This window comes from Fonsecaea nubica, assembly GCF_001646965.1.
Source record: "Fonsecaea nubica strain CBS 269.64 chromosome Unknown Scaff142, whole genome shotgun sequence".
NCBI classification, from domain to species: Eukaryota; Fungi; Ascomycota; class Eurotiomycetes; order Chaetothyriales; family Herpotrichiellaceae; genus Fonsecaea; species Fonsecaea nubica.
In genome coordinates this window covers 1-27,549 of record NW_019173815.1, presented here as the reverse complement: position 1 = coordinate 27,549, position 27,549 = coordinate 1, and the positions used below count along the sequence as shown (strand labels likewise).

At 52.8% G+C, this 27,549-nt stretch overlaps 8 protein-coding genes across 8 annotated transcripts; 5 read left to right on the top strand and 3 right to left on the bottom strand.

Moving 5' to 3' along the window:
* Positions 1 to 10: 10 nt before the first annotated feature.
* On the bottom strand, positions 11 to 926 carry AYO20_11257 (hypothetical protein; the record flags this gene model as incomplete). Its single annotated transcript, XM_022649509.1, has 2 exons — positions 11 to 743; positions 808 to 926. The coding sequence occupies 2 exons, from the start codon at positions 924 to 926 to the stop codon at positions 11 to 13; spliced, it is 852 nt and encodes a 283-aa protein (XP_022494515.1).
* Positions 927 to 1,903: 977 nt separating this feature from the next.
* Positions 1,904 to 3,137, top strand: AYO20_11256 (hypothetical protein; the record flags this gene model as incomplete). Its single annotated transcript, XM_022649508.1, has 4 exons — positions 1,904 to 1,957; positions 2,019 to 2,429; positions 2,478 to 2,766; positions 2,824 to 3,137. The coding sequence occupies 4 exons, from the start codon at positions 1,904 to 1,906 to the stop codon at positions 3,135 to 3,137; spliced, it is 1,068 nt and encodes a 355-aa protein (XP_022494514.1).
* An 807-nt stretch (positions 3,138 to 3,944) lies between these two features.
* Positions 3,945 to 4,957, top strand: AYO20_11255 (hypothetical protein; the record flags this gene model as incomplete). Its single annotated transcript, XM_022649507.1, has 2 exons — positions 3,945 to 4,254; positions 4,413 to 4,957. 2 exons carry the CDS (start codon positions 3,945 to 3,947, stop codon positions 4,955 to 4,957), a joined length of 855 nt encoding a protein of 284 aa, XP_022494513.1.
* A 1,035-nt stretch (positions 4,958 to 5,992) lies between these two features.
* Positions 5,993 to 6,571, bottom strand: AYO20_11254 (hypothetical protein; the record flags this gene model as incomplete). The annotated part of the gene is made up of 1 exon (XM_022649506.1): positions 5,993 to 6,571. The coding sequence occupies one exon, from the start codon at positions 6,569 to 6,571 to the stop codon at positions 5,993 to 5,995; it is 579 nt and encodes a 192-aa protein (XP_022494512.1).
* Positions 6,572 to 15,672: 9,101 nt separating this feature from the next.
* Positions 15,673 to 17,278, top strand: AYO20_11253 (hypothetical protein; the record flags this gene model as incomplete). The annotated part of the gene is made up of 2 exons (XM_022649505.1): positions 15,673 to 15,737; positions 15,793 to 17,278. The coding sequence occupies 2 exons, from the start codon at positions 15,673 to 15,675 to the stop codon at positions 17,276 to 17,278; spliced, it is 1,551 nt and encodes a 516-aa protein (XP_022494511.1).
* A 678-nt stretch (positions 17,279 to 17,956) lies between these two features.
* AYO20_11252 (hypothetical protein) lies at positions 17,957 to 20,247 on the bottom strand (the record flags this gene model as incomplete). The annotated part of the gene is made up of 6 exons (XM_022649504.1): positions 17,957 to 18,165; positions 18,219 to 18,415; positions 18,468 to 18,757; positions 18,813 to 19,265; positions 19,564 to 19,945; positions 20,063 to 20,247. 6 exons carry the CDS (start codon positions 20,245 to 20,247, stop codon positions 17,957 to 17,959), a joined length of 1,716 nt encoding a protein of 571 aa, XP_022494510.1.
* A 1,529-nt stretch (positions 20,248 to 21,776) lies between these two features.
* On the top strand, positions 21,777 to 24,334 carry AYO20_11251 (hypothetical protein; the record flags this gene model as incomplete). Its single annotated transcript, XM_022649503.1, has 5 exons — positions 21,777 to 22,014; positions 22,071 to 22,293; positions 22,375 to 22,644; positions 22,701 to 22,923; positions 22,979 to 24,334. 5 exons carry the CDS (start codon positions 21,777 to 21,779, stop codon positions 24,332 to 24,334), a joined length of 2,310 nt encoding a protein of 769 aa, XP_022494509.1.
* A 1,671-nt stretch (positions 24,335 to 26,005) lies between these two features.
* AYO20_11250 (hypothetical protein) lies at positions 26,006 to 27,169 on the top strand (the record flags this gene model as incomplete). The annotated part of the gene is made up of 1 exon (XM_022649502.1): positions 26,006 to 27,169. The coding sequence occupies one exon, from the start codon at positions 26,006 to 26,008 to the stop codon at positions 27,167 to 27,169; it is 1,164 nt and encodes a 387-aa protein (XP_022494508.1).
* Positions 27,170 to 27,549: the final 380 nt, after the last annotated feature.

Sequence of the window (27,549 nt, the reverse complement as noted above, 5' to 3'; positions counted from 1 at the left end):
TGGTTTCCCTCTATAGCCTGCCCCGTGCGAGAATGGCGCCGCCATCGGTCGTGATGACGGCACCGTTGATGTGTGACGCCGCCCTGCTGCCCAAAAAGACCACCAAACCCGCAATATCCTCAGGACGCCCAAGCCTCTTGTTCGGTACTTCGGCTGCCATGGCGGCCTGTCCTCCCTGCAACTCTAGCAGGCCAGAAGCCATCTTGGTGGGGTAGAAGCCGGGGGCGACGGCGTTGGTGATGATTCCTCGGGGGCCGAGCTCGACGGCCAGGTTCTTGGCCAGGTGTATCGCCGCCGCCTTGGACGCCGCGTAGGCGGGTGTCGAGTTTTCGCCGACCGTGCCAACGCCGATACCAGCGACGCTTGCAGTTATGATGACTCTGCTGGGGTTCTCTGTGGTTGCGTTCTTCTGCAATAGCGGGGCGAGTTTCTGCACGGTATAAAACACGCTCTTGACATTTAGATCCATGACCTTGCTGAAAGCGTTTTCCGGGTGTGTGTCAAAGGGGGCTCCCCACGTTGCGCCGGCGTTTGCGAAGAGGATGTCGACGTGGTCGGTGGTCTTTGCGATCTCGGCCGCGAGACGTTCGATTTCTGAGATCTTGGCCGCATCGGCGGGGATGGAGATGGCGACTGCGCCAGGTCGTTTGTTGGGGAGCGCATTGAGGGCGGCAACGGCTTCTTCGCACGCTTTGGCCTTGCGGGAAGTGATGTAGACCTTGGAGCAGCCGGCTTGCAGGAATCTATTGACTTGGGTGTCAGCGTGCCCCAACGTCCCCGGTGAAGGATGTGGGTTGTGTAGCTTACCCAGAGGCGACATTCAGTCCTAGTCCTCGCGAACCTCCAGTCACGACAGCGACCTTGCCTTCGAGACTGAATATGCTCCCAAAGTCCTGGAGCTCGACATCCTGTTGGGCACTACCCATCTTGTCTGTTTGATCTCTTTTCTTTTTGTGGGGTTTCCTGTCTCTTTTCCGTCTATGATGAGCCACACAGTAAATCCAACACCACGTTCAAAATGCAGCAATCCGGAGTCTTGCAGCCTCTGTTGGGGGAGTGTTATGGTCGAGAGGATATTATACGAACGGAAATGGGTCAATTGCCGAACTATTGACGAGTCGCTGGTCATCCCACAATTCCGGGGTGCTGTTGATTAGAAGATGCGCAATTCCGGTGGGATTGGAAAGTCGGCGCTGTTGAAACAGCCGAGGCTCGAACGAACATTATGGGGACTGGAGCTGAGATTCAGCACTGAGTTTGGGAGGTTGTTTGTTCATTCCGCCGTCTTGTTTTATCTGTATCGATGTGCCAGGTGTTTCGGTGGTTCAGAATCTGCGTTGTGGAAGCGAGATGAACGTCCCTGATATGTGGAAGTTGAAGGCGACCTTGTGGTGGACATAAAGTACAAGTGCCGAGTACCGAGCACAAATTTGTATATTCTATGTCCGCAGGCGCAGACCTAGGCATCTCCATCAACTCCTACTGTGTCACAGTGTGTTACTTAGCTGCTCCACACAACAGCCAATGGCTGGCGAGATCTCAGATACTAGGTATTCTTCATTTTGCCCAGCTCGTTAGGTCTGAGAAGGTGGTATCAGGCCCTCACCTCTTACCACACTATCTCACCGGCTTTACGATGACACCAACATGAGCGGGCGACGTCTCCGATGTCCAACTCTTTGCAATGGGGTGCCAGCCCGTGCCTTGAAGGACTGCGCGGCCGCTTGTGACTGCTCGTTGCTGGAGATTGTCGCAAGGCCCGTCAGTCACTGATCAGCTTATGTACGCGGCAGCTCCTTCACCAGCCGTCTCATCTGAGTATGTAGTTCCTCGAGCAACTTTGCTGTCAAAAGACATTTCTCTTCTTCACAAACCTGAACAGGGCCGACTGGAACCGACAGCGATGGCCGACAACAGCATCAGTATGTTTCCAGAGACAGATCCTGAACTTGCGGAGGTGCGTCTACCCGTCGAATGAACCTCACGGCGATACCTGTCTAACGTATTTCACATGTTAGATATGGAGGGAGAAAGGTGTGCCCAAATTCTTCCTTCCCCGGGTTGACAAGATGCCTCAAACGCGGGTTCTCCACGCTCAAGGCAATGTCCGGTTCATGAAGAGCGCTTTCGTCAAGCAAACCTTGGGCGATCAAGTCCTCTGGACAGAAGAAGACAGATCGGTCGTTGTCCGCGATGGGCACTCGGTCGCAATTCGGATCTATCGCCCCAAATCACATCCCGGGCCCAGACCAGTCATGGTTCTTGCGCACAGCGGTGGATTGTGCATGGGTGGACTGGACACGGAGGAGTTCATCTGTCAGCTCCTGTCTATGAGGTTGGGCATCATCGTCGTCAGTGTCGCATATCGCCTCGCCCCGGAATGGTTGTATCCCACTTGCGTCTACGATGTGTACGATGTCATTAAATGGGTGCGTTGAGCACAGATGTCGCTTCTCGCGTGAACTGACCCATGATAGCTATCAGTCAATGCTCAGACCATCGGTGCAGATTTGTCCAAAGGCTTTCTCACGGGCGGCGTTTCAGGAGGCGGGAACACGACATGCATGGCTGCTATTATGGCGAGAGACGATAAACTGCAGCCTCCTCTGACAGGACACGTCTTCCTCTGTACCGGCATGCCCCACGATTACACGGACCAGAAGGGGCACAAGCTCGCCCTCTTCCCAGAACAGTTGTTGAAAGGGAGTTGGGAAAGGTATAAAAATGGGCCGGTGGCTACTCGGGAGATGAACATCCTGTATGGCCGTAAGTTATGCCCACTTCTATTCAAGGCTGAGAACAGAACTCACACCAGGGACACAGAAATCTCTCAATTCGACGCGCGAGATCCCTATGTGACCCCTTTGACGCAGACAGACTACTCTGGGCTGGGTCCGGTGTTCTACCAAGTCGCCGAGATGGACATCTGGAGGGACAGTGCCCTTTGCTACTGCGAGAAAATCAAAGAGGCCGGTGGCCAGGTTAAGGTGGAGGTATATCCTGGCGTCCCGCATCTGTGGTGGTCCATGTACCCGCAGCTTTCGATCAACAGGAAGTGGATTCAGAATCTGGTCAATGGTGTCGAGTGGCTGCTGAGCCTGCAACGGGGTGGCGCTGCTCTGCCTTCCAGGCTCTAGCATCGGCCTCGACTATTGCTAGACGGACAAATGCGGGCGATACACCACCTGAGATCTGTGTAACCGCACGGGACAATTTGTTTGCTGCTCGCATACGATGCTGTAGGACAATCGCAGCCAACAGGGCACATGGTTGATAAAGGCAAGTGTTAACTCGACGTTGCTCTTATTTCTAGACTCCCGGTACGGCACGAGGTTCAATATCGAATTCATTGGAAACACTCTCGGCGGCAAAGATGTTTAGATTTCGCGTCGATAAAGTCCTTGGATGTTCAGGTCGAAACTCATGTATGTTTCTTCTCCTTGATGGGCTTTCTCTTGAGCCACTTGTTTGCCTCCTTTGGCTATTGGTTCCCGACCTTTCTATACTGTGTGACCTTTGATTCTCATGTCCCACAGCATCTCATCTCATCTCAAGTCAACTCAGCCTCATCATCCCCGTTGAGAGTGGAAGAGGAACTTGCCCAACATTGACAATTACTTTACCCGATGCGTTGCGCCCCGCTAATATCTCTGTCTTCTCTCATCTCATCTTCAGCTTTTCTGTCGCCTTGGCTGAGGTGAGAGTGAATGTGGCACGGTTCATACAAAAACTCTCGAGGGTTGATTGAACAGTTCACCTTTGTCTTCCTCAGTCTTATTCTTCTCTCTCCATTCAAATCTGTTTCTCTCGAACTGTGAGGATCATCATCTCAAGATCACATCCAATTCTCGATCGATCGATTCCTTCATCTGACACCGTTACTCTGCCCTCAATACACCCTCCTCTACCGTGTAGCTGAGAAGGCTTCTCACTCTCGCGTCACCATGGCTCCGTCCGGTTTTCCAGGGCTCGGTCTTTTCATCCTCTTCTTCTTCTTCTTTGCATTTTCCCCCACTGTCCAGGCTCAGATGCCCGTCTCCACGTCGTTGCCACCCGTCTCTCAAGAGCCGCCATCGTCACCGACAAATCCACCCGATACACCTCCGACCCCATTCACGACCACAGAGGTATACACGCCATTTGCGCTCTGTGCGACAGGAGGAGGCGACTGGTACATCGACCCGCCCACGGCGACTCGACTGGCGGATCTGTTCTGCGATGAGGTGCATAAGCCGGGAAATCTCCCTGCGCAAGGTATTTCTCGTCCCTTTTCTGTGGATGCTTGTTGGAATGAATTCTCAGTGTTGCTTATCCTGAGACGCATGATTTCCCCATTTCCCACTGTCTTGTCTTTCTTTCTTTCTTTCTTTCTTTCTTCAAGCCCATATCCTTACTCCAGGTTGCTATAACAGGGAAAGAGTTCGACCTGAACGAATATCCCACCGACCTCATCGCGCTCACCGCGAACGACACCACCACAACCGACCACAACAACACCATCCTCGCCGGCGCCGCCGACACGCTCAAACGGGCCGACAAGGAAGACCTGAGCATGGACGTCGCGACAATCGCGCCAAACTACACCCTCACGGAACTGTCCGGGATCATCATGGCGCTGCGGCTGTTCCGGTGGAAAGACACCGTGCTCGACGACGTCACGTACGCGTCGGGCACTCAGGCGCAGTGCGACCAGGACGCGCAGCAGGACCAGTGCCGCGCGGGCCTGCGCCGCGTCATCGACAAGTGCCAGTGGAACAGCCACTACTTTGGCGGCGTCAACTTCTGGATGACGGGCTGCGGCATGTACGGCGTCCAGGTAGCAAATTGCTCGGGCAACTGGCTCGATCCGAACTGCGACCTGTGGCATCGCAAGTGGCCGGATGTTGGCAGCGGGCCGGATCAGTCGCTTCTCACTACCTTGGCGACGTCGTTTACTGCATCGACGGCGAGGGCGTGAAGTTGACGAACAAAAGGGAACACGATCAGCTTGTCTACTACAGCCAGACGGCCAGAGAATTTCAATCGGGGGCAGACAACACCGAGTTCTTCATCCTCTGTGAGAGCTGTGGATAGTGTGGTAGGTTGTGATGATGATAGTGCTGGTGGTGCCGGAAGAGTGCTACATATTCACCATCAGGGGAACAGTTTCAACGAACCTTGTTTTCCGGGGACAAGGTGTGCTTTACTCCAAGGAGAGCGAAAACCAGTCATTAGCTTTCTTTCCATGCTGGCTAGCTGGCGCTGTGTGATGGATGGGAAGGAGACATAAAACATCAAGGACGGGATGCTGGGCTACTGGGCTACTGGGCTGCCGGGGTGGACATTCTCAACGGCGAACATATCGATGTAGTAGTCCAAGAATCGATACCGTGCTGTGCTGTGGAGTGCTGTCTTTTCCGCTCACTCACTCGTTTACTCACGGTCCCCCACGGGCTAATGTCCAATGGGTGGACACGCAATGCAGTCTTGATTCATATGCCTAGGTGAGGAAATCGATTCTCTCCTGAGTCTTGACGGACGAATGGATGGATAGACAATAGGTCTTGAAGATGGAGAGGAGTGCACAGCGACTTTGAACGACTTCTCTTCGCCGCGTAACCAATGAACCTTGTTATCGCCTTGAGATGCTCCCATAGCGGAGGAGGAGAAAAACAAAGGATAGGATTTTTTTGTTCATACAAAAGTGAGCGTGTGGGAAAAGTGCGATTCGAGAAATCGAGATATACTTCAAGGGTCATCGTGTTCTTTCCTTCAATGTTGGACCACCTCACTCACATTCCAACTGTCGCAGTGATACAGACCCCCAACGTCGCACGTTCAAGGATTGAAAATGACAGCGCACAAGGATATACGTTCGACAGCTGAGAGCCCTCGATGTCCTCTTGCAGATTGTCATTGTTGATCAGGGCCTTGACTCTTTAGGCCTCGATCAACCCATGCGCACTCTGCTTTTTGCGTGTCCCTGGAAAGAATGACTGGATTCAAAAAGCCACTACAGGCTGAACTCGAGCCTGTTCCCGGCGTAGTCTCTGGCGAAAAACCGTTGGGGATACTCCACGCCTTGGGATCCTTTTTCACACAGACCAGCCGCATTAGTTAGTTTCACAGCATATTCCTGAATGCATGGGTATGTAATTCCCTTTTTCGTTTTTTCTCCCGCCCGACTTGACAACAGATAGGCAAAGAAATCATAAAGAGGAGGCTCACCAGAATTGACATCTCCAGGCTTATCCGCCTCGGTCGGCGCCGCCTCGCCGCCTCGCACGAAATGCTCCCAGATCCTCTGCCTCAGCTGCAGAAGCGCCTCCGGGGACGCCAGCCGAAAGCACGGATGCCGCGACGACCGCTTCTCGAAATCCGAGGGCGCGCCAAACGCGACGTGCACTTGCTGGCCCGAGGACCCAATGTCGAACCACGCCAAAGTGCCCTTTTGCAATTGCGGGACCGCCCGCGGCGTGAGGCCCATGGTCGTCCCGTAGAATTCGTTGGCTTGCTCGAGCGTGCCGGCCGGGACGGTGAGGTTGACGTGGGCGAGGCCCGTTATGAGTGACGATGAGTCGAGCGATCCCATCCTTTCTCGGGTGTGGGTTTCACACTTTACACTGGTGAAGCGCGTGCGGAGAGAGAGAGTGTGTATGTGAAGGCGGTGGTATCTCAGTTTCCAGCCTCTCCTGCTTGGTTTCGTGCTGTTTCCTTTTCCTGCCTCTTTTCACTCTTTGGACTCACGCTTGCTTTCCCAGTTTCGAGGATTGGGAGAGACCGTTGACTTGAGGACGGGTTTGGAGTCGGTAAAGGATGCCGAACGAGGGGTTGCGGCCGTCGGTATTTGCTCCGGCTTCTGCCACAACGAGGTGAGATTTGGTCTGACGAGGGTCTCCCGAAGTCTGGATTCAGAGCACAAATGTCCTGGCGAGTCTTTGTGTGTGAAGATCGCACACCGTCAGACAGTTTTTGATTCTTGTCTTCTTCGAGGCGAGGCAGACTGGCCGACATGGACTGCGCTTACAAAGGACGCACAACTCGAAGACTCTACCAATCACGCCATCAACTGCGATACTTTCGACAGCTCTGGAATCCCGCATCTCCATGGGCACCTTTTTCAAAGATTCGAGACGGGTTCAAGTATCGAGGGCACGTAACGTAGACTTCAATCTGGGCGAGGTCTAGAATGTTAGGACTCGAACACAATCCAATGTCAATCGCTCTGCAAAGTTATCACATTCTTACCATCTTCCATCACCACTCTTTTCCCAGGTCAACAGCAGCCATGATTGTAAACCCACTGTTCTTCGGCCTCGACCTTCTCCGACCCTAGTTCGGCTCACCAATCTAAACCAGTGACTCACGTCGCGTGAAAAGCCAACGTTGAGAAACTCTGGAGCTTACAGTTCTTGCTGAAGGGACAGAACGAAGATATCGTGAGAGTTCTGGCCCATGAGGACATGTCTCACTAATAGTCACGAATATATGAGGTCAAGTCGATGGACTTGCCTTCCTTTCTAACTTCAGCCGATACTCACATCCCCGTCGTCTCTTGGACTGCACCCGCATCAACTACTTGCCCCTTGAAGTATCCAAACCCTGAAATTAGTTGTGCCGAACGAGAACCTTTCGCCCCGAGCCGAGATGAATCCTCGCACAACCGCGATTTCTGAGCGACAGGGGCACGAGGCCGCGACGGGAGGAACAGGTTGGCATCGGCATCTCATAACTGAGTTTCGACAAAGGCTGGATGTTATTCGTGTGCACTGACCGCTCCTTTTCGCAGGCAGATACCATACCAATCAAGGGTTGGATAGTGCCTCATTTGGCTCTTCCTCCGTCCGCCTGACGATGAGCTTGACAATATCTGGGCAGGTGTGGAGAAGTCAAGAAACCAGAAAAACAACATTGCCAACTCCATACTCGTGGTCATACTTTACCATTGGCAAATTCTGCTCCCCACGAGACTGACACATTACGTCGACGTGTCAGCAACTTGAGACCTGACACCACTGAGGGTGGGCGTGACGCTAGGTCGTCATCGCCCTGAGCAAGGCCGTCATGATTCATGTCAGAAGACTGCGAATTTGTCGTTTGTCGGCGAACAGAAGTTGGGTCCATAGACAACCAACCTTGACTGGACCCGTACACGGAGGGTTGTTAAGGACTCTCAAGAATCAAGCATCACTCCGAAACCGAGAATGACACGTTGTCCACCACTTGGGCTCGAAGAAAATGCTTCTGTTTTGAGAGAGGTAACTGGAGCTCACATCTTACCTGACCACTGGTCTAGGTTTTTGTCAAACAGGGTATCCTCGCAGACTTAGCACTGCCCTCACTCCATACCGCCTTTCAATTTTGTGGGGGTATTGGAGCACCAAATACTGGGACAAGCACCTTGAAGGGTTGGGCAGGGGCAGGTCTAGGTTTTCAAGAGTGACAGATAAAATATGCCGGTAGATACCAACAGGACGTTGAATGTGGATGGAAGTCTTCCGGAACAAATGAGGGTCGCTTGTGGCTTGGTTCTTGGAGGAAGATCTTCATCTTCCCGGTCAAACCCGCAAATAGCAAAGGCTTTGAATTCCCAAGACTGCCGGCGCATCACCGACATGCGCTGGTCCTTTCCCATGAGAATAGAGTGCGTGCCATGGGTTGCGTTGCCTGTGCGCCCAGTTCTGTACAAGAACCCCTTCAGCCCCTTGCTGTCGCACAATGCCGTTGGGAATGGACGGAAGCCACCAGCTGCTGCTGTTGCCGCGCGGGAGCATCCTCAATTCCAGAGGACGAAGATCGCCCCCATTTAACCTTATGAGATGTGGTCTGTTCTCGCCACGGGGGATCAATCAAAAGTGAGGCTCGGTGGCCCTGGTGAGACAGCGCGGATTGTTAGAGGGTGATCGCTTGACCGAAAAAGCAATCCTCCACCCCCGTGACGGATGACGTCGTTGTGTTCTCTTCTGGCTTGTGGGTTTTTGCCCCCGCAAGAGAATTGTTTATGCCAGAGAATATCTCGATCCTCGCTGCCTGGGGCAGATGTAGCAAACAGGTCCCATATGATGCCACCAATACCTCCCTTCTCTTACGGTTTTTGTTCTCCAGCGTCGTGATAGACTGGCATACTGTGGTAACCACCTGCCACGGTGCCGAGGACGAACCCTTCTCATATATCTGTACCACGCAGGGACTCTCTGCCCCAGAGTCACCGCGGTCCCTGCGTCAAGGGAAAAGCTCGTGTTGACAGAAGGAAAACGGACAACGTGACAAGGGTTATCGTGCGTCAAGGGATTATGGGGCGCGAAAGGTATCCGGGTCGTTAGCGCTTCGTTTCGCTCTTCCAACGACCTTGGTGTTTCCTATCCAAGCCATAGGACTCGCCCATCTCTGATGGTGTCATGAGCATTTGGCAAAATAATTGGCGGGCAGACACCACGTAGGTCTGTCGGATAACTGGGGCCGTGTCCATACTTTGGTTATAATGTGCTGGTAGTCCGGTCTTCGGGCGACTGTCACGCAACGCTATAGGCTGAGGTCAAGCCTACCCAAGACGACTCTTTGAAAATATCCGAATCTTCAGCGATTATTCAACCGGCGAGTACACTAGGAACGTCGATCTTTCGTGTGTTGATGTGCCACCATTCCACCACGCAACCCCACTCGGTGATTCGCCGGAGTACGAGACTCGACTTGAAGAGGTTTTTGGGAAGACGCAGGTTCGAGCAAGGAAACCGAATTCCAGGATGGCTGTGGGAGTGTCAGGGCTGCTGGGGTCACGAATTCGATGCACAGGAGGCTCTCTGGCAAGAGGGTGTGACCCTCATGCACCGCGTTTCGACGAGTTGACTGGGATAAGCCCGGTGGCCTTCTTTGGAGTTACAATGGAGTAAGTGAAACCTGAATGTCGGCGTGATCCTCAGACCGATGGCAACTCCGGTTGGGAGAGATGATGTCGATCGAGGAGTAAGAACGAGTGATCAACGACGTCAATCCGCAGGACTTTTTGCAGCCGCCGCAGTGACTAAGTGACCTAGTCAGACCGCAGGAGGTATAGCGGCCCATCTTCACCTTGAGCAATCATCTGAGAGGCTCCCCCTTACACAAGCGGCTGCCTAGTCCCGCCTCCCGTCCCATTCCTCTTGGCCACTCTCCATCTTTCGCTTGCCTTAGGCGGGTGCGCTTTCCGGCTATCCGTTCGCCAATTTTCGTTGTCTCTGTCCCCCCAAAGGGCGTCTCTTTACCTGGGACGAGCCCCGGGAACCTTTGTCAGTGGTGGTGTCCAGGTGCTGCCCATTGCCCTCCGACTTTTTCCACCACACGTTTCTTGCTCTGGCCACAAACAGCCTTGCGCCATCTCATCTTCCACACGCCATCATCATTATTTTTACCCTGGAAATCGTGACCCTTTTTTACTCGCCACCACCGCGTGGCCGCCATCGCTTGTGTCTATCTCAAACCCTTGCCGCAACACCACCCACCTCATCCCAAACCCTCGGCGATGGTTTCTTGATATAGAAGAGGACACTCCTGCCACCGAGAAGGAGTGACTGAAACACGCAACGACTCTGACCCTCGCCCTATTTGTGAAACCCATTTCCACCTACCAAAAGGAAATCCAAGCACCCAGCGTCTCATCCAATCCCAAGAGCCCACTCAAAGGCTGGCAATCTCTGACTCCCAGGAGGCAACGCTGCTGTTGATCACCCCCCATGGTCCACCAAAGGCTCAGGTGAACGACGTAACTTGGCCAGCGATCCGTGGGACGACCGACCCCCGGTCCACAAAACCGCAAGCTCCTCACCACTCAAGCCGCTTTGCTTGTACATAGAAGGAGATTCCTGACCTCAGTCAGTACCCAGGTGCCAGCTCGCCAGGGCACCCATCCGCTTCAGGCCCTTCACGTTTGACTTTGCAGGTTCCGCTCTTGGGCAACAGGGAGCCCATATTCCTCTCCAGCAGTTAACTTTGCCCTGTGACGATCATCTTATCCACCCTCCAACCATTCACGACAATCATTGTCCACTCCAGTCAACTTCCGCTTCGCTCCAACTTCGCCGACCCTGGTTGCGGCCCAGTAACCCTGCCATCGTCCCTCCCTCTGCGGGCATCCCGTGCCCTCCCTTCCCCCAAGGTCCCAAATACTTCGTCAACCCACTTGGGCAGCCTCGGGCTTTTACTCGTATCTGCTCTCTCAAACCTGCCTTCACAGCCTTCCCTTCCCAACGAAGCCCATTGCATCTTTGGTTGACACCGCCTGAACGGGTGTTACCGCCTTGGATGCTCGAAATACCTTAGGACTGGCGCTGGACCTAGGTCATTGCGCTCGTCTTGAATTGCACGCAAGGCCAATGCGTCATTCGGCAACTCCAGAACGTCGGTCAAGCAAGATTGGGACAACAAACAGGACAAGCAGAGTGCTGCTAAAAGATATCTTAAGCCTGGCGGAGGCCCGATGCGAAGCTCCTCGACATCATCGTCCACGGCTACGGCACCCTTCCCTTATCCAGTCTCTATGACTGGGCACGGACTATCAGACATAGCACACCGCCCATCTATATCTCCTCCGATCTCAAGTGGTTCCTCATCTTCTTCTGAGTCGGACTTCCCACAACCCACCTCCCCTCGGGCAGTCTCGCGAAGGACGCGGATGGAAAGACCCCGACTGGGAGACAGGCAAAGATCCAATACCATCATCGTACCAAAAGGGCGAGACGTGGTTCAGCGAGAAAGACCCCAATACCCCCCGGACGACGCAAGAGCCATGAGTCCACGGCGCAACAGCGAGGACATCGAGCGAATAGAGCGTGGGCTTCGCGAGACTCTGAAAGAGTAGGAGGCACTTCCCTGGTACATTGCACTGCTTCACATACTAACAAAGAACCACAGGCAAGCGCGAAATCTGCAATCTTCGCTCGCAGCCCTAGCAGAAAAGATCGACGAAGTCAAGAATGATCACGACAAGCTCGAGACCGAGAACCGCTTCCTACAGGATTACATCGGCGGCCTGACGAGAACCATGTCGAGAGACAATCTTGGTCGAAGCGCGAGTACCAGCAGTAAGAAGAAGGGCAAACGATAGGCGACGACCGTTACGACACCCATATCTGTTTATTTTTTTCCTTTGACCTTATTGGCCGCCGAAGCACGTCTGGACTTTTCATCGCAAGCATGGCATTCGGATGGAAAAAAAGGAACGGAAGAATCACGAAGCCTCAACCTCTCAGTACACGCAAGAGACACGAAGAGGCAAACGGGTGGACGAGTTCTTGTATTTGTCAATCACTCCATGTGTCCTTTATGATACCCACGCCCATTTCACCAAGCTGGCCAAGCACCAGACGCAGAAAGATTAGAATTGATTATTATCACCACCGCCACCATCATTATCAACAGCAGCAGCAACAGCAGGACCAGGACCAAAAACTCCCATCCCGTTTGATCATTAGCAGGGCCCCTTGCCATTCTTGTACAACAATTTCAACTGGCTAGGCTTTAATGGCGTTCATTGGCGCAAGCCTCGGTGGGATTGATTCATTGTTTTATCCTACCGATGTCGGTGGGGATTGTGCAGTTAATTGGATCGGATCAGCCTGGGCGATTCAGTCGCTTGGTGTTTTTAAAGAAAGCCTCGCAGTCGGCAAAAGCGTGAATGGACTGGACGTCGGTGGCATTGGCGTGTGCGTCCTCTGCTCTGAGGCGAAGATTGCCATAGAGCTGTGGCATTGGCGTATTCCGAGTGCAGAATGGATCAATTGCACTACCTTACATTTCTGTCTCTCTCGTTTTCATTTTGACATTCACTCTTCGTGATTGCGGTAGCGTGGTGCTTCACATGTTGTCTTTGATTTTACAAGACTCAAACCACATCTGCAGTGACCCTCTATATCTGGTCTTTGTTCGCGCACGGGACAGTAGTTTGACTCGCTTCGTGTTCGCCGTGTGGAACGATGCCTTCAAAGCCTACACAGATCCTACGTTACGCTGCTGCTTGTCCCATAGCCTCGACCATCGACCACCGTTGGCTTGGACCCGCGGGGCTGGAGATGGAATTCCACGCGGGATATTTGTCCTTTGCTTCTTTGCTTGGGAGACCTATTTTTCTCCGATGTCCCTGTAATCTGTTTTGGGCATGCTACTGCTCGGGTCTCATTTTTCTCAGTCGAAGAATTGTGGAGAAAGACTCATCATTTGTTGTCAGTCTCTGCACATTCATGACCGGAGCACTGCCGGAGGTATTGTCTCTCAAGGCCTGAGCTTTGTAGAGCTAGCTGATTGCGATGTCCAGGTTCTCATATGTGTGACCCGGCTGAGATATCACATGTCACGAGCCATGTATCGCTGGAATTGGCGATCTGGGGGCAGCGGCTGGGTCGGTCTCGAAGCCACGGTCGAGGTCTGGACCTGCCTGGTGGGTTCGAGGTCCGTGCAAGCAACCAAGCAACCAAGCAACAAAGCAACAAAGCATGGACACCAGGAAACGTGGACTCAAAAAGGCCCCAACGCTCTTTCTTCGTTCGAGTGCTCCGAGTGAATGGTTGAAATGCCGGTGATGATCTGGACCTCAGCTCGGGAGGGCGCGCTCCATGGTCTGTGTGCATCCTCCTCCGCTCGTATATGAGTGTTGCGATGCTAGGAACATTCTTGAGTTCCTAAAAAAGGTGAGCAATGGGGGTTGGCACCTGTCGCCGAGATGACCGTCAATCTTCTCGCAACCATCGCAGGTCGACGAAAACGTGTTTATGGGGGTGACGTACTAATTGGATCTGTCCTGGTCAGTCAACCTTCTATCTGGACTGCAGAATTCTAAATGGCAGCGAGGTTACCGCAATGTCAACCTATGACAGATACATCTTGCGCATCAACGACCGCCAGTTAGACAGATGTTATGCTACTTCTTTCTCGACTTGTGTCATGGGAGAGTTGATGCATACCTCGAGATCTTGTACGACGCCATTTCGAAGCCCTCGGATTGACGGGGTGCATCATATGCTTGCTCTTTTGCCCTTCTTCTTCTTCGCTGCTTCGCCTCCATCTCAACTTGGGCATTCAAGTATACCTATGGTGGTACAGTCCGTGGTTCCCGACTGGAGTGAAGGCATCTCGAGATGTGGACATCCAACCCTTGTCGATGATGTTCTGGGTCTGATTGAATTGAGCAAGAAACCTGGTTCACTTGTCGGGCGGATATTCAGACAGCACTGTCACTGAGACGATCAAGGTACCACCTCAAAGACGTCAGATCCAGGGATTGATTGTATTCGTTGTCTCGTCAATGTCTGTCACTTCCATGTCACTATCGTCCGATACGGTCGGTCGAAGAAACCCCTCAGAGTCGGCCTAGCGTAAGATGGCCCCCAAGTCGATATCACTGTCTATACTTTCTGGCGGATCATGGACAGCGTACCTCCGCGTGGCACGAACTTGAACATTCAACCTCATCATCGGGCGTAAGCTCTTCCTGTCGACATCCTGGAAATGGCAATCTTCCTATCACTGAGATGACGTTGCATATCAGCATCTTAGCCGTGCACTGCTCGAGATTGACCTTCCCGGTCTGAAGGCCACTCCTGGCTTGTTAACGGTGAGACAGAAGAGGAGCATTCACATCCAAGGTGGCGTAGGTTAGGATAAGAATAATATGCCAGGGCCCATGCCTCCTGAGAAGATCCCTTTGTGTGGGCCGGAATCGCTTCCGTCGAGTCTTCGTACGTATTGCGTTGCAGGACGATCCATGAATGTCAATGGAGAGCGAGCTCCACAGGAATCAGGGCCATGGGCAAATTGTCAAACACGATACAGAAAGACAAGTCACAAACTCATTCTGGTGTCCAAAGTAAAGTGATTTGTTTGGTGGTCATCCGATCTGGCCCAAGCCTTTTTCATCGATGGACAAACTGCGTCCCCCACATTTCATCCTTATTTTGGGATTTCGCTTCGAGAGGCATCGCTCTATCTTTTAACCTTCAACACTCTACGTACGGAACCATCTTGAACCCGTCAACCCGCCATCCGGTCCTATCGCTGCATCACCCTCGCTAGTTGCTCCTCAAACCAAGACATGTCGGGGCAAGGCTCGCCCGTGCCACCATTAGTGGCGTCGTGGAGGTCAGGGAAGCGACCTTTGAGGCTGGACGCGTACGTTGAGTGGAACAGGTGTGAGACCTCGACCAAATATTCCCTTTCTGGGAGACTTACTAACAAGCGATAGCCATTGTCAATGCTTGGGCGCATTGTCCATCACAGATGCCGTCTTCCCCGTTCAAGGCTGGAGGTTGACTCGTAACAGACCAACCGAATCAAGTTAATGCAGCCAAACGACATATGGTACACTCTCCTTCATCAATTGCGCTGCCCACCATAGTACCTATGGAATTTTGATCGGAGTTGACAACACCTGGATCGCCGGACGATACACCGACACGGTGAGGCTGAGAATGGTTGGTATAGAGCCAGGGGACAAGATGCCCAAGGCACACAATGTGGCCCAAAAGGAGGGTAGCCTCGAGCCACGGGCCACGCCGTTATCATCTGACAATATAAGAAGCACTTTGATGTTCCGGCGGATGGCTCAAGCAACGGGCAGTCCGTCCTCATATCTGGCGCGCATCTGCCACGTACTCGTCCATCATTAGATTTACACAGCCTTGCAGTTAGGTTTCGGCGTTATCAGGGGTATCGAATCAGTCTGTCGCTATGACTGCACCGAAATTGGCTAGAATTGGAGGGAGCAAAGTTCGCAGTGGTTGTGTTACGTGCAAGTATGTCATGCTATCTCGCGATTTTGCATAGACAACGAACCTTGACCGTTTTTAGGGCTCGTCACCTGAAGTGTGACGAAGAGCGTCCCAGTTGCCAGAGATGCATCCGAAGCAAGAGAGAATGCAAGGGATATGTCGACCAAGCGAAGAACACCAAGCCGAGCAGGAAGGGCCAGGCTTTTGTTGTTTATGTCCCGGACCCCCTCTTCACGATGACTTCCCTTCCGGACATGGACTGGAGAGAAAAGAGATCGTTCAACTTTTTTCGGAATCGAACCGCTGGTGAATTGGCAGGATACTTCCGTCCTGAGTTGTGGTCTCGATTTGCACTGACCACGGCGCATCATGAGGACGCCATCAAGCACGCGGTCATATCTATTGGTGGTCTACATGAATTGTTCCTGTGCCCTTCACCACCCTCGGACTCCACTCTGCTTGCATTTGCCATGCAGCACTACGGCAGAGCGATGCAACATGTGGTCAAGCTTGATACAAGCAAATCCGCACGGGCAGTTGATGTTGCGCTGACCGTGTCAGTCCTCTTCGCCTGCATTGAGATTCTTCGAACACACTTTGCCTCTTCACTGAGTCACATATACTCGGGCATGAGAATATTAGCAGAGCTTGCCCGTCGTTCTGAGAACACCCCAGAACATTACCTGCCGAGGCATCTCTTGGTCCAAATGTACCTGAGACTAGACACCCAGGTCATGGAGTTTGGGAGGGATGGATTCCAAGCTCCTCCTGCCTTTGCGATAACCTCAGTCACTCCAGTCCCCGCCACTTTCACCGATGTGGACGACGCCCGGTCGTCTTTCGAAATGTATCGCTATCAGATATCGCATTTGGCACGCAATGTCCAAGTGGCAAAAATAGAGTGTGATTCACCCACCTTGTATTTTCAGAGCCTCGAGGAAAGATATCAGGTCCTTCGACAGCACTTCAACGACTGGGGAGTCGCCTTTCAGCGCATGCTACAACGGAAACGAAGCCACGACCTTGCCGCACTCACCCTCAAAGCCTCGAGCATTGCTCTTGACATCACCTTAAGTTCATGCATGGAATGCAATGAGACGGTCTTTGATCTATGCACGGAGAAATTTAGGGAGTTACTCGCTACTGCAGAGGAGATCGTGCAAAGAATGCTGCAAGACTCTAGGCCGAGAAGGTCAGCTAAACGTCTTGAAACCGCCTGCCAAGATGACTCTCACAGTCGTTCTGAGCCTGTCATTTCCATGAACCTTGGGATTGTTCCGCATCTCTACATGGCAGCAACGAGGTGCCGGGAACCAGAGCTTCGACAGAGGTCTCTGTTCTTGCTGAAGACGATCAAAAGGCGAGAAGGGATCTGTGACAGTGATATGTTGGCAGCATTCGTGGAAAGACTACTGGCCATGGAGAAAGATGGAGCTCAAAGACGAATACAAGTTGTGCACGGCAGGACCAAGAGGCAGATTGAGCTTTCCTTGTCGACACAAATCCCGGAGAGTGTGGGAATCTCAGTTACCCAACACCAACCGCCAGATCTTGACGCCATGTGAACACAACCCTCCTTTTTCCCCCAGGGGGCGTCCGAGACCGAGCAACATACCAAACGGTGTGGGACGGATAGATTATTTGGAAACCTACCTCGTACAGACCTCACAACACAAGGATACCAACATTACCTACCTCCAATCTTGCCAACTAGTCTTGTCTAACTAAGTAGTCCCAGTCCCAGGCATTGAGCCTACATTACAAGTAGAGTCTCTAGTCCCGACCCTAGACATTACTAATTAACTGCTATACCTATTATGACAGGCGCTAGTTCACTTATAGATTGGTATTTCCACATATAAGAGACTGGTCTAGTATGTGATAAGTTAGTACCTTCTTAGGGATCGATGAGTACGGCATAACATAGTCCCGACCAATCAGCTAGCGATGCCTCAAGGTGCGAGTCAGGACTTCGTTAGGAATATATTCTCCGCGACATCTGAGACTGTCGTCCCTGAAGACTGACTATATTTGGGACGGGTTACTTGGTGACGCCGACTACTTCGTTACGCTCGTTCTTCATAAAGAGTCATGCCAGAGGGATAAATTCAACTGCGTCACCACTTTATGAGACTTGTCTACTGGAATCATAAAGTCTGTCAACCAAACCACAGTCTGAGGACCCTGCGACTCTCTCAATAGCAGAGGTGACTTGTCCATCTCAAGCCTCAAGCTGCGGACGTTCACACAACCTTTGTCTCGGCCGTCTTTTCCCGGACCTCGGAGACCTTCTCGTCACTGCTGTGGTCGATTCCTTGGAGGGCGCTGAGGCGACGAGTGAGACCAATCTCGGCGTTGATCTGGGCCATGCGCTCCTGGTCTGCAGCGGCGACACCGCTGGAGCCGAATACCAGATCCATCTCCTCAAGACTGAGTTGCTTGGTTTCAGGGACTGCCGGATGGGTCAGTACTTGTGTAGGGGGGTTAGGTTGTGGAGTCTCTTACCGAAAAACCAGATAAATCCAGCTCCCAGGGTGATCAACAAGCCAAAGAGAATAAAGGTCCCGTATGTGATGCCAGTGATCATGTCGGGAGTGACTTGGCCGACAATAAAGTTGTTCATCCAGTTCGAGGATGCTCCAAGGGCGATACCGTAGGGGCGCGCAGACAGAGGCCAGACCTCAGCGACAACGATCCAAGCACTGCATTCCTTGTTATCTTCTGCGCAGGAAATATAATTGTGGTTGCACTTACCAAGGACCCCAGGACCAACCGAAGTGGATGACGAAGAGCCACACCATGACAATAGCAGCCCAACCAGCAGCATGGTGAGTGGGCCATTGGTGCTGATTCTTCGCAAAGATGACGGCGATGATGAAGTGGCACAGACCCATTCCAAGGGCACCCAGAGCCAGGGCAGGTCTTCTTCCAATGCGGTCGATGTAAAGGATGGATGGGATAGTTGCCAACAACATGGCAATACCGACCACACCGGTTGCGAGCAGTGATGTAGTGTTTGATGACAGACCAAGAGAGCCGAAGATCTAGGGGGTCTGTCAGTACATTGCAAGCCTCTAGATCGGCATCAGTGTCACCCACCTGAGGAGCATAGTAAAGCACGGCGTTGATACCAGTCCATTGTTGGAAGAACATGGTCACTGTCGCGACAATAACGCGGCGGAACATGGGCATTGTCTTGAATAGCGACCCGATTGCAACAAACTGCAACTTGATGGTGTTGGTTGCCGTCATTTCTGCCAGATGAGGGAAGTTTGCCTCGACAGTCCGCTTCTCGAACATCGACTGAGCCTTGATCTCGAGGAACTCCAAGTCAATCAGTTGATGATCGATAGGGAGCGATCTCAAAGTGGCCAGTGTCCGACGAGCTTCCTCTTCGCGTCCATGGTGGACCAGCCATCGAGGAGTAAACGGCATCCAGACCATTCCGACAAGCAAGACGAGGGCAGGGAAAAGTTGAAGGGCAAGGGGCACGAGCCAGGCCGCCTCAGACTGGCCATCGCCAGTTCCTCCGATATAGTTGGTACCATAGTCCTAGGAAAGGAGTCAGTTAAAACGCAAGGCTGTTGGGGTCCATCGATGTTAGGGTTGAGAGAAGGCGAACAAGCAACAAAGAGAGCCAGACCACACTGGGCCACAGAGTCGTATTGACTCTCAAATGCCTTGGTGGTATCTGGATTGTGTAGGGCTGTCTCTGGCTAGACAAACAGAGAGGGAGAGAGGGTGGGGAGCTGGGGAGCTGGGGCGGGGCGGTGTGCAAAGTGGAGCAGCCACCTGAACAGAGAAGGTATCGCGAAGTGTGTCACGTGACCAGAATAATCGATATACTTACAATCCAGAAGCTGACCATAATGCCAAACTCGATGGCGAATTGTTGCACTCCAATGAGCAATCCTCGAAGCTCAGGAGGCGAGCACTCGGCGACATACATTGGAACGATCATCGAGAGTGAGCCCACGCCCATTCCCACAACGAAACGGCCTCCTAGGATTGCCGAGTGACCAGCCTGGACAGCGGTGCACTGCACGATGACACCAAGGATGAAAATGCAGGTGTTGACCAAGATGGCATATTTCCTGGAGATGATCTCGGCGAGGAAGCCAGAGTAGAGAGTGCCTGTCCAGGCACCCAACTCAAGGATGGAGGTGAGCCAGCCTTTCTTCGACTGGTCGGTCGTGTAATCACCCATGTGTCTATTGAAGGAGTTCATGGTCCTGTTGTGACTGTTAGCCACTTGATCCCATCGCCAGTGCACTCACCACCGCAGGAAACGGGGCAAACAATTCATGAGACTTCTCTCCACGAAGAAACAAGAGCGACAAGCGACTTACAAGACACCACTGAAGACACCTTGGTTGTAACCATAAAGAAGACCACCAATGCAAGCAAAGCAGGCAATCAGGAAGACACGGAGGTTCCTGACCAGCGCCTGCGGGCCAGCCTTGCCGGCCAGCTGCATACGCTGTTGGAGAGCAGCATCGGTGAATTGGGACGTCTTGCCCGCGGAGTGAACCATGGTTGCGACTGTAGTGACCAGGTCAACAGCAACAAATCTCTGTCTCTTGGGAGAGTTGGTAAACTGGAGAACTGGAGAACTGGAGACAGGACCACGACCCAAGGGCGGTGTCTTGGGGATATTGTATATCGTTCGACAGCTGATGACCTTGGGGTGGCCTGTGGTGCTGGTGGTGTGCCGTCTTCCGTCTTCAGGCTAATTCCAGATCCTGGAGAACACACATGGACACACATGGACCATGTCACATCCACCTCGATCATGCGTCCTGATGGTCTCTTCCATTGGAGAGTGGGTGAGATATCCTGGCACTCCTGGCTAGCTGACGTGCAATCGGGAGAAAGCGCAGCGAAGCATCACACGGCTGGGGCTAAAGCACCAACCAAGGCCAAATCAAGGAATTGTCCTTTAAGGATCGGCAGCTAGCGTCCGTTTCTAAAACGCCATCGCAATCACCAGGCTCCGGATGTGTCTGACAGCGCTCGATTTGCGAATGCAACCTCGTACCCGTCGCAATAGAGGCTCCAGGAAGCACTGACCTCCTCCTAGAACTCAGATGTCAGACCAGCATTTTCTTTCCCATTATTCTGGACTGGAGGGTCTGACCTGCTGCTATTGGTGAACGAGACTCGTCTGGATGTCTGGATAAAAGCCATCCACTCGCCCGTCGAATGTTCCATGGAACGTCGAGGCCAAACCTTGAGCTGACGGCAAGTAGTGGTGGCATGCATCAAGCACCAAGCATCGGCAAAGCATCACGAGAGGCAAGAGACGGCTCCAGAGTCCCAGACTAAAGCATCTCCACAGAATGAAATGCTGGTCCTCCACCTCCACAGTCACAGCGGGCAGGCCTATTAGCCTAATTAACCGACATGACGACTTGATGAGTGATGGGGAAGTCGTTTCGTTCTTCCCCTCCCCATCTCCCGGTCTGATTGTCTTTGCCCTTTTATCCAAAACTCAACCATGGCCGGGAAGAAACTGAAAAAGTAACACAGGTCTAGAGGGAAATCACCGAGGCGCAGAAGCTGGTGACGATATATCCGACGATACCTGAAGCTAGGAATGATCGCCGTCATGCCCGTGTTTCCCCCGCCACCGGCCTTCAGCCCTTTACAACTCAAATCCACGCCACAAAATGCTTAGCGGTGCATATTTCTGTGGCTCATCGAACGTCAAGGCATTTGACCGAGTGCACAGAGGTACTTTGTCTGTGCAGTCATCGCCATCGGTCACGACTCATGTCCTCCCGGTTGTTTACCGCCGGCAATTGAATACTGAAATGATCGTCGCTGCAAGACCGCTCTTGTGAAAGGATGAATTCTCGACGATGGCTAATTCCTCATTGAGGACTCGACGGAACTTGCGGATAATGGAGAGGGGGCCCGTTGTCAGTAGGTACCAGGTAGGTGAATGCAATTGCCCTTGATAAACAGAGGATGGAGACGGTCAAGGTCGAATTTTCCCTCTCTTCAATTTATCCGCCGTGAAAGCGTGTATTGCAAATCTTCAGTGCAAAGAGCATCGGAACCATGGCAGCTACTGTGCTTGGGCTCCTCGCGCTGCTTGCTGTGCCGGCGGCAGCAGATTTGTTCCCAGATTGTGTCCATGGACCTCTTGCAAACAATACTGTCTGTGATACATCTGCCTCGGTGGCAGACCGAGCCAGGGCGCTCATTGGAGCCATGGATCTCGACGAGAAGTTCAACCTGACAGGCAACACTTCTCCAGGAGTGCCACGTTTGGGGATCCATAGCTACCAATGGTGGCGTGAGTTCAACCCAAACCCCCAAGAGGCTTTGCTCGTTGTGCTCATCAGATATCAGAGGAAGCACTGCACGGCGTGGCAAGCTCCCCAGGTGTGACATTCAGCCCAAATGGAGAGTTCTCTTATGCCACCTCCTTCCCGCAACCGATTCTGATGTCGGCGGCCTTTGACGATGCGTTGATTCATGCTGTTGCGACTGTTATCAGTACCGAAGCACGCGCCTTCAACAATGCCAACCGGAGCGGACTGGACTATTGGACACCCAACATCAACCCGTACAAGTGAGTCAGTTGGCTTTGCTATTCGAGTCTCTACACACACACAAGTGACCTGAAGCTGATGTCGAACCTATCATGTGGCAGAGATCCACGTTGGGGCCGCGGACAGGAGACTCCGGGAGAAGATCCTTTCCATCTCAAGTCCTATGTTGCTTCCCTGATCGACGGTCTTCAAGGTGGTCATGATCCAGCCATCAAAAAGGTCATCGCTACCTGCAAGCATTTTGTAGCCTACGACCTGGAGAACTGGGTGACAACAGACCGATACAACTTTGATGCCCAAGTCACCACCCAAGACCTTGCTGAATACTACATGCAACCGTTCCAGACCTGTGCCAGAGACTCCAATGTTGGGTGAGTGACATGTATCAGCACTCGGCCTTGTGAGCAACATCACTGACAAACTATAGCTCAATCATGTGTTCCTACAATGCCTTGAATGGCGTGCCAACCTGTGCCGACCCGTACATTCTCCAGACCATCTTGAGGGAACACTGGAACTGGACGGGCGAGGGCCAGTATGTGACCTCTGACTGCGACGCCATTCAAAATATCTATTCGCCCCATGATTACACGACATCTCGAGAGCAAGCTGTCGCCGACGCCCTAAAAGCAGGGACCGATCTCAACTGTGTAAGTCGACTTGTCCAACCATGACACGCTGAGTAAACGCTGATGTTTGTCTCAGGGCACATACTATCAGACACATCTGCCTGGCGCTTTTGAACGGGGACTGTTCAACGAAAGTGTGCTCGATCAGACCCTCATCCGTCTTTATTCGTCCTTGATACGCCTGGGGTATTTTGATCCTGCATCTGCCACGCCGTATCGCTCCCTCGGCTGGCAGAATGTGTCGACCCCGGCATCCGAAGCTCTCGCATTGAAGGCCGCTGAGGAAGGCATTGTGCTTCTGAAGAATGATGGCACACTGCCCTTGTCCTTGCCGACAAACAGAAACACCACCATCACTCTATTTGGCGAATGGGCCAATGTGACGACGCAGTTGCAAGGGAACTACTTTGGCCAGGCAAGATTCCTTCATGCACCTCTCTATGCTTTGCAGCAATTGCCGCACGTCAATGTCAAATACTCCAGCACCCTGAACAACATCAACTTCCCTACCACAGACAACTGGGATGACCTTATGTCGGCGGCGGAAGAAGGCGACATCGTGATCATCGCAGACGGCATCAACGACGACGACGAGAGCGAGAGTCTGGATCGATACGACATCAGCTGGGCTCCGGGGAGGGTCGATCTGATCAATCAGGTCGCGGCCATGGGCAAACCTGTCATCTTGCTTCAGATGGGTGACCAGCTCGACGACACTCCCTTCTTGAACAACCCTAACGTCTCGGCCATCGTGTGGGGTGGCTACCCAGGCATGGCTGGAGGTGATGCTCTCATCAACATTGTCACGGGCAAGGTGGCGCCAGCAGGAAGACTTCCTGTCACACAATACCCTGCCAACTATGTTGAACAGGTCGCCATGACCGACATGAACCTAAGACCCAACGCCTCGTCTGGCAATCCGGGAAGAACATATAAATGGTTCAGTGATGCTGTTCTTCCGTTCGGATACGGTCTACACTACACCAACTTCAGTCTATCAGTGGCTCAACCTCAGCAGTCAAGTTTCAATATCTCCCAGCTCGTGTCGGGCTGCGATCGCTCGACGCACAAGTACCTCGACCTGTGTCCCTTTAGCAGCTTCAAGGTCAACGTCACCAACACGGGCAAAGTCGCGTCAGACTTTGTGACGTTGGGATTCATCAGTGGCCAGAATGGACCCGCGCCACATCCCATCAAGGAGCTTGTTGCGTACCAAAGACTGTTCAACATCACAGGGGGCTCCTCGCAGACGGCGACACTGAACTTGACGCTAGGCAGTCTGTCGCGACGGGATGAGAATGGCAATGAAATCCTGTACCCCGGTGACTATGGATTGCTGGTGGATGTCCCGACTCAGGCGACGGTGAACTTCACCTTGACAGGTAGCCCAGTGACGCTTGACCAGTGGCCACAGAGACCTGCCAGTGGATGAAGGTTCGAAGGAGGACGGATGGAAAATGAGATGTCGGAAGGGACGGAATAGAGGAAGACTTGAAACGCGTCTGCGTGATAATCGATAGACGGGAACTACTTGAGTGGTGTGGGTGTGTATGTGTGCAGGATATCACATGCTCAGAGACAGAGGGAGGATGATTTCGGCTTAACTAACTACTCGTATAAGTAGCCAAAAGTCAGTGCCAACGGGGTCAAAGGTATGTTCAGTGGCGACTGATAGGTAGCATGTAGGTGCCCGGAAGCCTAAAGTGCCTGAGTGCCCAGGACCGAAGGGCCACCGAAGAGGCGATAAGGGCCAAGAGTTTAAGCACTATTGGTGGCTTACGAGATACATTGCTGGTGTCCAGTGTCACTAGCAATTTGTGGCCTGTAATTGGAGGACCCTCATCACATGCCAACGCTTTCTCCCTCTCGCTCTCCTCCTCTGCAAGCGCTGCTGCGCCTCACGCGTCTCATTGAACTACCAACTACCCCGCCTTTAGTCCACCACGCTCGACCATCACGTCAAATCCTCGTCCCAGATTCCCTCCGTCTATCCGTCTGCCGTCCTGGGATCAAGGGATTGGAGTCAAGTCGCCCACCCTCATCAAGATTTCGACCTCGAGCCTCTCATCACGTAGAAGACCCGACCCAGTCGACCTAGCCCACCCCTAAAAACGCCAAACCTGCATTGTGCGTTCGACTGCGCTTGGACCAAGTTCACTTACCAAGCGAGGAAACGACACCACCAAAAGAATTTCGGAGACAACTCGAGTCATTTTGGCTAGTCCCTCAGCTGCAACGACGACAAGCCCTTCCCCTTCGTCTGTCAAATCCTGCCTGGCGTCAAGTTCAAGGCCCTCTGTGAACACGAGTTTCAATCTCTTACTCAGTCAAAACAAGGCTTCAGAACCGTGCCTACCTGCCTACCAGCCGACCTACCTAGCCACTCCACCTATCAGACCAGCAACGAAACTAACAAAAAACTATCTCAACGTTTCGAACCTTCGTGCCTCGAACCTAATCCCGCCATTACTGCCATCCTATCCTTTCTTCTCGTCTGCTCTTCAGTCTCGGTTCCATTTCTCAAGGACACCCCAACCTCTCTGTGCGCTAGACGCACACCATCCTTGCAGAGTGGGAGGGTGGGAAAAGACCGGCACGGCGCAGAAACCTGTATCGGTATAGGTCCATTCAGTTTCGACCAACGTCCTCACTACTGCTTTGACTCGGTTTGGGCTTGCACCGACCCAGACTCTCATTCCCTTTGACAGGGTGGGTGGCTTGACTCGTGGACCACAGTTTTTTTTTCTTTCTTGAGTGCGACTACGCCTGCAGCCGTCGTGTACTACATGGTTTGTTGCAACACTAAGAGCAAAGCAAAAAGGACCGTACCTGGTGCGGCATCTTCGATCAATCAGTGTGACTCTACCACCCCGTTACAATCTAGCGGACCTTGGCGACTTTGATCGTGTTAGCGCCATATACTTCGAGATCGGACTGTTACTTGGTCAGGTTCTTTTCAGAAGAAGCTAAGTGAAAGTTGGGGTTGTCTGACCCCGGACAAGAACGAGCGGGCTCAAGGCTCCTACAGTCTCGTGTTGTGAACGCATCGCTTATTCCCCCTGCCTACTGACAACCATTGCTATTTGCCTCCACCCGGCCTGTCATGGGCCTCTTCAAGTCCCTCAAGGGCAAAATCGACGTCGGAACAGACGACCCTTCTGGAAGTGATCAGCCGGGTCATCAACCAAGATGGAACCGAACGCATGACCCAGATGAAGAACATTATGCTCCTCCGCCAGGGCCACCTCCATCACAACACAAAGGCGGACAGGGGACTGGGGAGATCTTTGAGCCTCCTTCGGGTCCACCCCCGTCACACCGCGCCGCCTCTGCAAGCTTACACCATGAAGAATTCTCCCCTCCGCCGGGTCCACCCCCTTCACACCAACAGAACCCGGAGCTCGACAATCCACCACCATATCATGACTGGACCGTGATTCCGGACACGTCACTTCTCCCACCACCTCCGCCGCTACCGCAGGACTACTCGCCGGCGAATAACGCCTCATACGACTCTGCGGCCCGGGGCCATGAGTGGTGTGCAAAACACCCTGTGTATACACCGAGCACGCCTAGCCACGAGATCCACCTTCTGGCTAATGCAGGGCACATCACTCTTGAACCTCCGCCATTGCAGTTGAGGAAGCATGTAACGACGTTCCGGCAGACAAGTCCAACGACATGGAAGGTGGTGACGGGCAAACACCAGCAGGACGCCATCTTCCTGGCATCGATTCCATTGTACTTTGCCTGCATGGACAACCCGCTACTTACATCGCAGTCCAAGACGATTTACTTTGAAATCGCCATCCGCCGTATCGTCAATGAAAACTCGGGTATTGCCATAGGGTTCGCTGCCAAACCCTATCCACCATGGCGTTTGCCTGGATGGCACCGCGCAAGCATCGGCGTACATGGAGATGACGGGCGAAGATTCGTGAACGACTCGTGGGGCGGGCGGGATTTTGTCCAAGCATTCAAGGAGGGTGAAGTCGTGGGCGTGGGCATGCATTTCTCCACACAAGCTGCCGTGGATAGCCACGCAAGGGGAACGAGGACGGCCAAGGTCAAGACGCGAGCCTTTGTCACCAGAGACGGCAAGGCCGACGAGCGGTGGGGCTGGGATATCGACGAAGAACGCGACGAGCGTGATGAAGGCGTCGACGGCCTGATGGGTGAAGGCGACCTATACCCCGCCATCGGTGTGTTTGGTGCGGTCGAGTTTGAGGTCAGATTTGGGGACAGCGTGACTTGGAGGGAGAGATAACAAGGTAGCGAAAATTGGAGATGGAGCCAGATGCAATGTGAGAATGAGATACATGGATCTTGTTGCGTGCACTGTACTAGTATAGTATATCATGGAGTTTTCATATTGAGGCGATATACAGAAAATAGTGTATAGATGATGCTGTTTTGCTCCTTTTACACAACAGTACGTTCGGTACACGAAGGTCTTCACGATGACCGAGCCCGAAGAGCTAGCAGTCCCAGGCGCGCATCAGACAGACAGACAGACGAGAGAGAGAGAGAGAGAGAGAGAGAGAGAGAGAGAGAGAGAGAGAGACGAGAGAGACGAGAAGAGAGAAGCTAGAAGAGAGACGACATACGAGAAGCTAGACGGAGCAGACGAGGACAGCTAGAAGGAAG